The following is a 12,326-nucleotide window of genomic DNA, read 5'->3' as shown; positions in this document are numbered from 1 at the left end:
AAATAGAGGAATGTGCACTAGTATCAAAACACGGATTTGGAATTCAGAATTTTAAAACTTCAAAATTTTCAGATATCTATAACTCCATTACAATCATTAGGAATGCAATACAGTCATTATTTCCCTCTTTAAAAATCATAGACAGGCAAAACATTTTTAAAGGATTTCCTTGTGTCCTCTTATACATTTCCAGTGATTGTGCCAAACAAAAAGACTACAGCACCTAGGAATGTAACGGACATTTTATCAAACCCTGAACTGTGGAAATGTCAGCAGCATTGGGGAAGCAAAGAACAGATTGCATCAGGAGTGGGTAAATACCCTGGGCAGCACTGGCAGGCAAATAGCCCATGGTAGGTGGGAACCATGCCAACAGCATGAGGCACAGCACAGTGCCGTGAGCGAGCACAAACTTGGAGTAGCAATTGGAAGAATGAAAGAGGCAGAAGGATGGGGCAATAGAATGAAGCATGGCATGCCTGGTCTGTGAGAAGTCTCTTAAAGGGCACTTCAGAAATAGTGGGTTGATCTTAAGAAAAATACCATATTTTTCCATGTATAATACGCCCCCACGTATAAAACACCCCCTTCACTTTTCTAACCCAGAGTTTCTTTCTTCACAAGAAAGTAGAGAGGGAAGACAGGGATCAAAGTGCTTTGAATCCTGCATTCCCTCCACTCTCTTGCGAAGAAAGTGCTTTCCCCTTCTACTTTCTTTGGAAGAAAGTGGAGGGGGAAAGCAGGAATCATCAAAGCAATTCATCAAAACAATTCCTGCTTTCCCCCTCCACTTTCTTCAGAAGAAAGTGGAGAAAGCACTTTCTTTGCTAGAAAGTGGAGGGGGAAAGCAGGAATCAAAGCACTTTGATGACTCCTGCTTTCCCCTCTCCACTTACCTTGCAAGAAAGTGCTTTCCTCCTCCACCTCTCTCCTTACTTCTGTGTATAATATGATCCTAAATTTTTAATCTAAATATTTTAGAGAAAAGTATTGTCTTATACATGGAAAAATATGGTAAGTTTTTCTACAGATCCAGTTTCCAGATGTGAATGATATGGACTGACAATGTTCAATGTTTCCTATCTGAGAGAACATTCTGTCACTGGGCACACTAGTTGGTGGGCAAGACAGCAGTCACATTGCCACCCTGGCCAGACCTCCCCAGACTCCTCCTCAGCCCAGTAAGACAAGGGATCAATATCTTTTAGCTAATAGGGCTCCTGCATGTCCACTTTTGCCTCTGCCATGTACTTCCTTTCAGGTAACTGCCTCTGGCCCCTGCCAGTTTCCCAGAAAGCTTGCCCTTTGTTGCAGGGCTCAGGGACTTTAACTCTAGAATGTAACTGCTGCTACTATTCTTTGGGGGTGCTATTTACATTGCTAGTTTCTTCCTGTTCTGTGTGACCTCTAAGTGTTAGATGGATCTTCTTTACTAACTGTAGCTATGCCTACTTTTCAATTGGAAAGAACCCTTGAAAAACATCTTCTGATTTCTCATCATGTACAGGTCTTGCTCTCTTGGGAAGCCCATGGCAATCATGAGACACTGAATTCTCTGTCCCCAATACCCTTGGTGCCACAGTATCTTTAAGTTTATTACCCCAAGAAATCAATCTAGGATGTCTGATAAATACATTTCGCCTTTATTTCTTCTCCTAGAAAGCAGAAATCTAGCCTTTACTTTTTAATTTATTGGTGAATTCTGAATATTTCCACACCTAAATGTACATCCCCGATTTAAAATGTTTCAGAGATCAAACAGTTCCATATAGCACTGTTCCAAGTTACAAGCTGAAAAATACACACATTTTAAAGAGGGAAATAAAAGAAGTACTCTAGAAAACATTACTTTTATAAGATACAATACTAAGAGTGTTTTGATAATGCAAAGAACATGTTCAACATTGCATTTTAAGACAGAACCTAAAAAGAAGAGTTTTATAGCATGCTTCTCTGACAGATTTTTAAAATGTTCTCTTACCTTTGAAGGTTCATCCCGGAGAGCTGCTAAACGTCCTTTCTGTGGACGTCTTAAAACTGAGGTGGAATAAGAATCAGTCTGACTGTCAGCCATAGTTGCCCGTGGATATCCAAAATCTGGTACACTACCCATGTGCGATCGACTGAAATAAGAGCAAACACCATATTTAGTAAAAGACAGTCTTATTATTGAGACAATGCTACTAAGTACTACTCTATAACTGAGCACAAAACCACCATTAATGACTTACATACCTATGATGAAGAGAAGGGCCCCTGATCCTCATCTGATCATTTTCAGTCCTCAGTGCTTCAATATTTAGTACCAGCTGATCCTACAAAGCAAAAAAAAAAAAAAAAAAAAAAAGACAACAATTTCAAATAAATTCATTTTACTATTTCATGCTTTTCTGAACATAACTATACCTATCTGATGAGTTTTAAAAAAATTTACAGTTTTAAATTCCATGTTCTGATAACCCACATGAACAAACATTTAAAAACACAATTGGCTCCACTGAATAATTTTCACCTGCTTATTAGTTTTAAAATGATTCTGTATAATTTAGTATCCTATTTCAATGGGCTTGTTGCATTTTTTAAAAAGAAACTGGCAGTTAATCTCCATTCTCAACAGCATTGGTAGCTTTATAGTAAAGAAAAAATGCATGCTTTCTGGGAATGATTACATTTAAAAGCAAAAAACAAACACACACACACACACACACACACACAAGCAAAAACATGATTTTTCATTTATCACTCTGGAGTGCTGCAACATGGATGGTGTAAAACTCTGTGGCATAGTAAGTCTTTGAACATAAAATAAGAAAAACCTTTTCAACTAATTGCTCATAACAGAAGAAGAAAAATGTTCAAAGCATGCTTTTTAAAAAAACAACAACAGTAATAATTATTCAAATTACAAAAATAAAATAAAATACTTCTCACATCTGAATGTATAATTTACAAGACAAATGTGGCATAGAACAAAACAGTACATTTCTTTTTCCGCAGATACCTTTTCATTCTGAAATTCCTCTACTTGTTTCTTAGCATGTTCAACTTCATGAAGAAGAGCATTCTTAAAAAAAGAATTCAGTTCAGTTCATTAGTAAGGCACACCACTAGTCCTTAACATCTTTAATTCTGAAACATTACTGCAAGTTATAAACATCAGCTACATTCTCACAAAAGTTACTTCCTTTACATTTATCCAATGTTTGTCTTTTCAGTTCTAGCTAGAATATCCACTTTACTTAAACTTTCTGTATTTTTAAGCATGACCAAGTAATTTGTCTATTCATCACTTGATCCCAGAGTGGTATACACCAATGGAATATGAAGTATATTAGATAAGTAACAGAAATATATGTCTATGAAAGGGAGAATCCAAAATAACCAAACACAATCCACTGTTGAATATAACAGCACTTCTGTACACTATATATATTCACCATTTATTGCTTTCCTAATAGTTCTCTCTTCATGAAGAGTTGGGTAAATGTCAATTAAAATATGAGTCAATAAATGTGTAAAAAGTATTACTAAATCTGCTTTTGTATTTCAAGCAACTATCAAAACATTCATAATTACTTTTTCTTCCAAGGCCGCCATTCTTTCTTTAAGATGAAGCTGTAGTCTTTCATTTGATTCAGACAAAAGTTTATCAACGGTTTCAGATAAACGTTTATTATGCTCTTCATTCATCTTCTCTCTTTGTCGAGCCTAAATTTTGAGTCAGGCAGGGGAGACACAGTGAGAAATATCAATATGCTAGCAGAAGAATTACTTTCCCAACACTTAACATGTGGAAAAAGATTCTCCCAAAAGCTAAATTCAGTTATAGGCAGTTTAACTTCACATGCAATGTAATACTTTACTTCCTGCTAACCTAACATTTCATTCAATTTGCAATTGTGTTGACGGGTAATCAGGGGGAGGGGGTAGAATAAGACATTAGTCATCACTGTTTAACATACCCTTAGCAATTCCTGATTTTTCTCTTCCAGTTGTGCTTCCATCTGCCTCAATCGTTCTTCAATGTTACCATGTCTTTCTTCGGCCTGTTATTTTAAAATTAGATGTGTAATTACAATTCCAAAATTTCAGGAAAGGCTATTAGCAAACAAGCATATAATGCTCTGTGCAGACTGCTGTTTTTGTTCCAACGTGACAAGATGTTTATTGTCAATTTCCAGCAAAACACACTGATGGACTCATGTATCAAATGAGAACTAACATGTCCACTCCAAGACATCAAGCTTTGATGACTGCACATTTCAAGGAGGAAAAAAAGGAGACTTTCTGTTAACTCCTCTTATAGGAACAGAGAATAATTTTTTTTCTATATTCTTTTCCACACTCTTTTTGAAGTATTTTTCTTTAAGCAAGCAGCATTAAGCAAAAATATGGATTACCATCCTTTATGTAAGTTCTACCTTCCAAATCCTGGAAGTAAGTTCCAAAACTTTAGCACCTGTAGCTGCAGAATTCCCGGAAGGGAATTAGGCTACAAAAGGAAGTAAGGAACAGGAAGGGGGTGTGTGTGCTGGGGGGCGGGGGAGGGAATAAAAAGGCAGCCAAGAACCCATTTGAGAATATTAAGACATAATAGTGCTGGAGGATATAATTTAATACTAACTAGCAGTATTTCATAATACCCAAGTGCTGTCATGAGAGTAGTTCATGCAAGTTCCAAACAATATAAAAAATCCAAATAGTTATGTTAGAGAGCTATAGTGCTGCATAAATATACAATACTATGTCAGGCCTTTTGCTGGTTGAACAGGGAATAAAATCAGGATACTACGAAGAACTGAATCTTTAAGAACAAATGCTTTCAGCTTAAGAGTAATACTGCAAAATTCAGACCTACCTTAGTAAGGGCTGCAACTCTCTGAGCTAGTTCAGCCTCCACTTCTGGCAAAGTCTCAGCTTTTCTTAGAGTCTGTTGTAATTTCTGCTCAGCTAGTTCCAGACGTTCCTGTAACTGCCTATTTTTATCTTCACTCTAAAAGCAAGAATATAAGGGCCACTTTCAATAATTTTTTCTGGACAAATGAGTGATCTTATGAACAAATTAATGTTGAAATCACAGGTAACAGTTTTATGAGTTTTAGATACTATGAAAGTTATTTCACATGCAATGCTGCAGATTATTTTCATGAGTAAAATACACACACACATGTTATTTGAACCTCAAGTTTAGAAGTTGTTTCTCTTAACAATTTCTATTGGCAGGGGGAGAGATGATGTGTCACCAAAAATTAACAACTTCTATTGGCGGGGAGAAGAGATGGTGTGTCACCAAAATTTAGAGATCAATCTGAAAATTTAAAATATGCTGTTCATATGTTGTAAGCTGTCATTCTAATCATGGTCAGATATGTACTAAACCTTTAAATTAGTTACAACACAATTGTAATTGTATCATCTCCAAAATAAATATTTGGTCTACTCTGTAACATACAGAAATGCAAGTTAACTTGCAGTAGACCAAGCTATACCTATCATGATCTATATCCAAAGATCTTGAGGAAAAAAAGTCAATATAGAGTTGATTTTCATTGGAGTCAATACATAACCACAGATTACAAGGTATTACCATAGACTGAGAAAGTTTTAAGGCTTTGTTTAGCAGCATTTTCTACCTGTCGATACAATGAATCTTTATTAGCAATTTCGTTTTCAAGTTTATCATTGAGGTCATGCACAGATGTAGCTTCACGTTGTGCAGCGAGGTAGCGTTTTTCAAGGGTTGTGATCCGCTCTTCCATATCTTCCTTCTGAGCCATTGCCTGAGTGATGAAAATTAGCAAGAGAGAAAAAAATAATCCACAGCTCTTATGTATTAATGTATTAATAGGCGATCTTAGAATTGGATACAAAAAGATAAAAGAATTATTACAATACTCATTTAAAATTCCATTTGCAATGACTGCAGCTTCCTTTTAATTCATAAGCAATATTTTATTCATTTAATTTATACCCTATTTTTACACAAACGGATGTTTATGGAGGATCATCGTAAAACAAAATCTTAAATAAAAAAATCCCAAATAAATAAAAACAAAAAACACAACTATGAAGTTCATAACCACTGCTAACACATTCAGGCATGATTCAAAGCAGCCCAACTTGCATAATGAATGCCCTTTCAAATAAACAAGATTTTTGCCTGCCAACAGAAGCAGAACAAGGAAGAAGCAAATCTCATTTTCCTCTACAGGAAACTCCACTCTAGTAAGACCTACCAAGAAGGTGAAGACTATTCAGGCATGCCACCAATGGTGGCAACACTGAAAGAAGAGCCTCCCTACAAAGATCTCAAAACTGTCCCTGGCTTGTAAAACAGAATGTGGGCTTTTTACTAGCCTTGCTCCAAGTCACAAGGCTTCACAGTCCATATCCAGCACTTCACACTATGCCTCCAAACTGTGGAGGTGCCATAACAAGGAAGCTGCATGCTCCTTGTGAAGTGCGTTTTCCATATAATTCTGAACTGGAATTTTCCAAAAAACTTCCCATGCCACATATAATATGCATAAGTACATTTATTTCACTTATATTTACTAAACAAATATTTTTAACATCTCAAGTATCCATAAGAATTTGAACTGAAATGCAGAGTTCCAATTAAAAGTGGAGAGACATGGGTGAAATCTCCACTAAGGCTCAGACAGTACCTTCTCTCAGAATTACTCCCTTCCTAGTGATGCTTAATATATCTACTTTCTGAATCCAAAAATTTATCAGTCATAACTAGAGAGCCAGGGTAATATAATGGTTAGAGACTCATAAAGTTATTTAAAGAAACCAAACAACCCACAGCTCAAGAAAAAGAAGTGTTCACTCAAAGTGAAACAAGATTCACCACAATTTTTTGTTTTGGTGTTTATTTGCTCCGCACTCCTAAAAGATGAATTCATAAGTCTATGATTATTTGGATTATTATGCATATTTGTGGATCCTTTTTCACCCCCTCTAATAGATGTGAACTCTTGCACACACTTTCTAGGGCAAATGACCTGAAAAATAATTGGAATCTTGTTGAGCCCGTGCAGTGGGAATGACTGCAATAACAGCAGGAAATTGCTGCTGATTAAAGGCTTCCTTTGGCGATTCTGGGGCACATGTGACTTTGTCACATTGTACACAAATTGTCTGCACCGGAAAATCACTGAAGAAAGCCTTTAATCAGTGACACTTTCCCACTACTGATGACATTAATTCCGTTTTGGAGGTAAAGCTTTGCAACATGACTTCAGCCATTGATTTCATAGCAGCTACAACACAACTGGTTTGTGTTTTGACTTAGTCATATTTTAAGATTATAAGAATGACTGTTTACTATGCTGAACTGCCAACCTGGCTCTATGGAGCGCTGGCTCCCAATCTAATGAATGGAGGAATGAATCCTACAAAACAGTGACTTTTTAAAAAACAGAAAATCTTCATTTTCTGCACATCACTACATACTCCCTGTAACCCACACCAAAAATTATCTGGCTGCATTATTTTTCTGAACAATTTTCAAGGGCATGTTACTGCAGTCTCCATGGGTATAATTGTGGCACTAGCCTTGTACTAGCCTCACTGCCAAATGACACTTCTGACCACCACTGAAATCTTGGGCATCCAGCCTTAACACAGAATCCAGGCAAGCAAAGTAAACAATGAGATCTAAAGTCAGACTAAAAGACATCTAGATAATCTGCCTCACACAGAAACTTACGCAGCCAAAACATTGCCCTCTCAAAGTTTTTACCTAAACATGCAGTATTAGCTGGACACAATCTAATATGGTGAGACAGGAAAAGGTTGCTTTTAAAACCATTACTGTCTCCTTTTAGGCAAGATGGAATCATATTCACCACTACTTTTACTCAATCAACAATTCCCCTCCTCCACCCTCTTCAACAAACCAAGTAGTGGCAAAGGTCCAGCACACACGTTAGGCTGATATCTCCAAGAACTCTATCCATATCCTTCAGCAGCATAATTTAGGAAAGTATCCTTCAGAACTGGGCAAGGAGTAAAATTTACATCCGTTAAGCCTGCATCAACAGTGTCAATCCAAGTTAAGAAGAACAGGGACTTTTATTTGCAAACTATGATGCAAATTGGTCACAGTGGGCTACTGAATTGTTATTGCCTTCTTGGGGATCAGAAGGTAATAAATCAGTTTCATGCCAATGCTATGCTATTTACCATCCCATTGGTTGATTGCTATTAGGTCCCTATAAAACCAATGAGCTCATCTGGCTGTATTCAATGAGATAGCATACTCATGAGTGATTATGTCCTGACAGAATGCACATGGTCAACTATTCAGTGATATATTATTGTTCTCAAGACATGTAATATTAGGATCTGCAAAATGCTCAGATCAGCAAAATGTGCTTTTGATACCATAGGAGTTTCACAAGTAGTTGTGATACGAACTGTGTGTTAACTATTCAAAGAAAAGCAGTCAGAAATCTCATTGGATCAGCCTCTTGTCTAATTCCACATAACATTTATAGATAGCTACTATCAAAGTGAGAGAGTGATGCAGTGAATAGAATCTCAGGAGATCTGGGTTCAAATTCAGCTGTGGAAACTCACTACAAGGTAGCACTGGAAAACTCCTTAAACATCTCATATACCCTGTTTCTCCCCCCCCCCCCAAAATAAGACCTAACCTGAAAATAAGCCCTAGTAAAATTTTTCAGGATGCTTGTAATATAAGCCCTACCTTAAAAATAAGCCCCAGTTAAATGAAACCCATCCTCCACCATTGTGCAGCAGATGAAGATGACATGACTGTATTTGAATAAATGTACATTGTTGTAAATGAAAAAAAAATCCCCCGAAATTATGCCCTAATGCATTTATTGGATCAAAAATTAATATAAGACCCTGTCTTATTTTCCAAAACATAGTACCTTGAAATCCCTATTCGGGTCACCACAAATCAGATGCAACTTGATGGCACTTAATACACAGTAGCAAAGGTCGTACTAGGGTAATCTGAGCCCTTTTTCTATTAAAAGAAGAAGGACCTCTTCTTTTCAATTATACTATTAGATCCGTCCACGGTGAAGCTAATAAAAGTCATCGGACTTGAAAAACAGAATTATTACATTAAAAAACAAACTTAAAGGAACAAGTAGTAGTCAAACCAAGATTCATACCTCCCGTACATCTCTTTGCAGCTTTGTATTCATTTCTTCAGATTTTATTAGATCTTTTCTAGCAGTGTCAAGATCTTCTTCTAGTTCTGTTACTCTGCTGGAAAGGGCAGTGATTCGTTCTTTCATCTGCGCCTGCTCTTTAGTTTGCTTTTCTATGATGTCTTGAAGTTCCATTACTTTAGCAAGGTCTTCATCATGACTCAGAGAGCCATTAGAAGATCTCTATTTAGGGGGAAAAAGTGTTGACTATGAACTAACTTTTTCAAGTAAAGCCAACAACAGTCAAGTGAAGAGAAAGTCACATGTAAGGTTCTGATCATTTCTAGGAAGAAAAGTTTGAATCTAAATTGAATATCTGACTTTAATTTCCAGAGATTGAAAAAACAAGTAAATCAAACTGTTTCATATTTATGAAATTAAGGAATTTTCTTCACTGGAACAGCAGATGATTTTGATCAGATGACTGAGGAAATAGCACATTAAAATGAATGTACTGTACAACTTCCTTCCCTTATTACACGTTTCTTCACTTCAGGCAAAATCCAAAAATCCAAAGAAACAAAAGAAAACAAAAGACAAAAACATGTGGCACTTTAAAGACTATTATATTTTATGTGAGCTTTCACTGACAAATCCATTTTGTCACATATGTGGAATAAAAATGAAATACTGGATGAAACACAAGTAAAACATACTAAATATTCATTGGCTCCAACAGTCTTAGGTATTTGGTTACATCTCACAGACAGAAAACAGATGATAGGCACGAGCAAAAGGGAGAAGAGGTCGGGGTGAAGACTGTTCCAAACATTCTTCCTAAGCATATCAAACCTTTACCAGGTGCAAGTTTCTTCCACCAAATGTTAAGTGGATAGGTCTTATGACATTAGGTTTTTGTACCTACCTTTCCATTAGTGCTAGGAGGATTCTCCTGATCATGATTAATATCAGGCATTCCATCAGCTTGCGTTCTTTTCTGATTGTTCTGTTCTTTCAAAATCATTAACTGGAAAAAAAATTAAATGTTACACAAATGATCATAATAAAGGATAATAATTTTGAAATTTAAAAAGGAGCCTTTAAAAAAAGTTAGTATCTAAAATGTAGTTGTCCTAAGTTATGACATGTACAGTTGATGGCATTACCCCCATCAGCTATCTTTTAGAAATTAAACATTTCCAGTTTCTCATTATGAAGGTCACAACGCTCCCATGGAATCCCTTTTGTCATCTGGAAGATGCTAAGAGCCACAAGACAGTAGTTTTTAATTACCATAAAACAGAGCCACAACTATGACTCTACAGGTGGTGGCCATTTTTGGTAATTAATGGCTTGCCTCTCCCATCTCATAGCCTCCAACAGTTTCCCAGTGATGAAAGTGATTACTCAGGAGCCTTGGGACCTTTGGGGGAGAAACTGGAAATGTATAATTTCTGAAACATTTATACAAATAAATGCAGGAGCAGGTGATACTTTTATTAGATCACTTTTTAAAAAATCAAGCAAACAGATAGCTAGCTTTCAATGTTCCTGCATTCTCCTGCACTGTATTGTTTTGGAGATCACATAGCCTTTTTCTGATTTTTGCCAAAAAATTTATGTTGCTGATAACGTCATCAACCTTATATGGCATAACATATGCAACGGCATTTCAGCCAATTGTTTAAATGAGCCATTCTCAATGAGTGTCACCATGGCACATTTGAAGGGAGCCACAGGCTGAAAACAATTATTTATCCACCACCTTATAAGGTTCGTTATATGACTTGTTTGAGGCTGTCATTTCATAAGTAAACATACTTGAATCAACTATGAGTAAAATACAAGTTCCTAGGAACAACTTAAATATGTTTAGTGACACATTTGCTCCTAAAAAAACACTTCCAATTTAAAAAGAACCTCAACAAAATCTCCACAAAATCAAGAAGACATTCAACACTAACAAACTAATTTTTGTTTAAAGAAAATTACCTACCTCCTTGTGTGTAGTACCTAGTTCTTCCTCCAACAAACTACATCTTTCAAGTGCTACTCGTAATCTTTCTCTCACCTATAAGATAAAGGCAAAGCATAAAAATCTAGGCATTCTACTAGCACTAGTGAATTTGAAGTTTTAGGAAATTTGAGCTGTCATTTTTATATATTTCTGACAATAAATGGGAAATTCCTTATTCTTAAAAAAAGACTCACCAATATATTTCAGGACCTACTTAAAATTAGTAGTCTAGTGAGGAGCCAGGTGCATTTATAGTTGTATTTTCTGGCAACAAAATCTGGATCAGATGAGGATAAGAGCATAGCACAAGATACTGCATAAAAATGTGGACTGATGACCCTGGAACTGATGAAACCTAAGTGAAAGTAGGAATCACTTCCATAACTTGCACAAACACAATGCTCTGAACTACAAATACTGTTCTAAGACCTCCCCTGATGTTCAGAATATTTACTGGGAGACACACAAATAACCACATCTGAAAGAAATATGTAGTAGCCATGGGCAAATTTCAAACTCATGCTTGTTAGGAACACAATATCTATGCGTCCCTGCATTACCAAAGCACTTGTTTAAAGAATGTTTGGGCAAAGTGTGATCTACAGGCTGCCTTGCATCCTCAAGAGCACAGCTATGAACTCCCACGGGCTCAATACCCACGTTTTCAAAACATAACCATGTTCTATCCATTGTCCTTCAGTCTTTTGTTTCTGGAAGGACTGTCCTTTGGTTTGGCTCTCTAGAAACATGCAACAGTTATATACTTTAAGCCATGGACAGGTAACTTCCAAGAGGTCTGACAGTCATACCCATTCTACATGCTTCTCACCTTACCACATTTTTTCCCTTTTTAAAAAAAGGCTTCTTTTACTCTTATGGCCAATTGTGTATTTTTTGTTTGTTTTTTCTTCCCTGACTTGTCTTACATAGGCCTTTTTTAAAAAAAACTGAAATTTATCTCCAATAGTATCTGGTATTGGGGGAAAGCTCCTATATGTCTACAACAGGCCAGGGGGCAAAACCTACCACCACACTCCATTTGAGGGCCAAAAGGGACTTTCTATGTTTTAAACACATCAGAAGAGCATTAGAGACAATGTTCAGCAGATGTACTGCCTCCAGATGCCTGGAAATTGCTTGCCCTGGCTTTAATTATGAATAAATTGCACAAT

General features: G+C 36.5%; 1 protein-coding gene across 8 annotated transcripts in view; it reads right to left on the bottom strand.

Moving 5' to 3' along the window:
• Positions 1 to 12,326, bottom strand: part of PPFIA1 (PPFI scaffold protein A1) — an 87,404-nt gene that overhangs the window by 37,837 nt on the left and 37,241 nt on the right. For all 8 annotated transcript variants that reach the window (XM_020782854.3, XM_078383266.1, XM_078383270.1 and 5 more), the window contains exons 5-14: positions 11,134 to 11,208; positions 10,063 to 10,164; positions 9,159 to 9,380; positions 5,634 to 5,780; positions 4,859 to 4,993; positions 3,963 to 4,046; positions 3,577 to 3,708; positions 3,002 to 3,064; positions 2,236 to 2,315; positions 1,982 to 2,123 (exon numbers count right to left, since the gene is read on the bottom strand). In XM_020782854.3, the coding sequence (XP_020638513.3) occupies positions 1,982 to 2,123; positions 2,236 to 2,315; positions 3,002 to 3,064; positions 3,577 to 3,708; positions 3,963 to 4,046; positions 4,859 to 4,993; positions 5,634 to 5,780; positions 9,159 to 9,380; positions 10,063 to 10,164; positions 11,134 to 11,208 (1,182 nt within the window). The remainder of the gene's footprint in view (positions 1 to 1,981; positions 2,124 to 2,235; positions 2,316 to 3,001; positions 3,065 to 3,576; positions 3,709 to 3,962; positions 4,047 to 4,858; positions 4,994 to 5,633; positions 5,781 to 9,158; positions 9,381 to 10,062; positions 10,165 to 11,133; positions 11,209 to 12,326) is intronic.

This window comes from Pogona vitticeps, chromosome 1, assembly GCF_051106095.1.
Source record: "Pogona vitticeps strain Pit_001003342236 chromosome 1, PviZW2.1, whole genome shotgun sequence".
Lineage (NCBI taxonomy): Eukaryota > Metazoa > Chordata > Lepidosauria > Squamata > Agamidae > Pogona > Pogona vitticeps.
The sequence above is the reverse complement of the archived record's forward strand: the minus strand, read 5'-3'. Positions and strand labels throughout refer to the sequence as shown.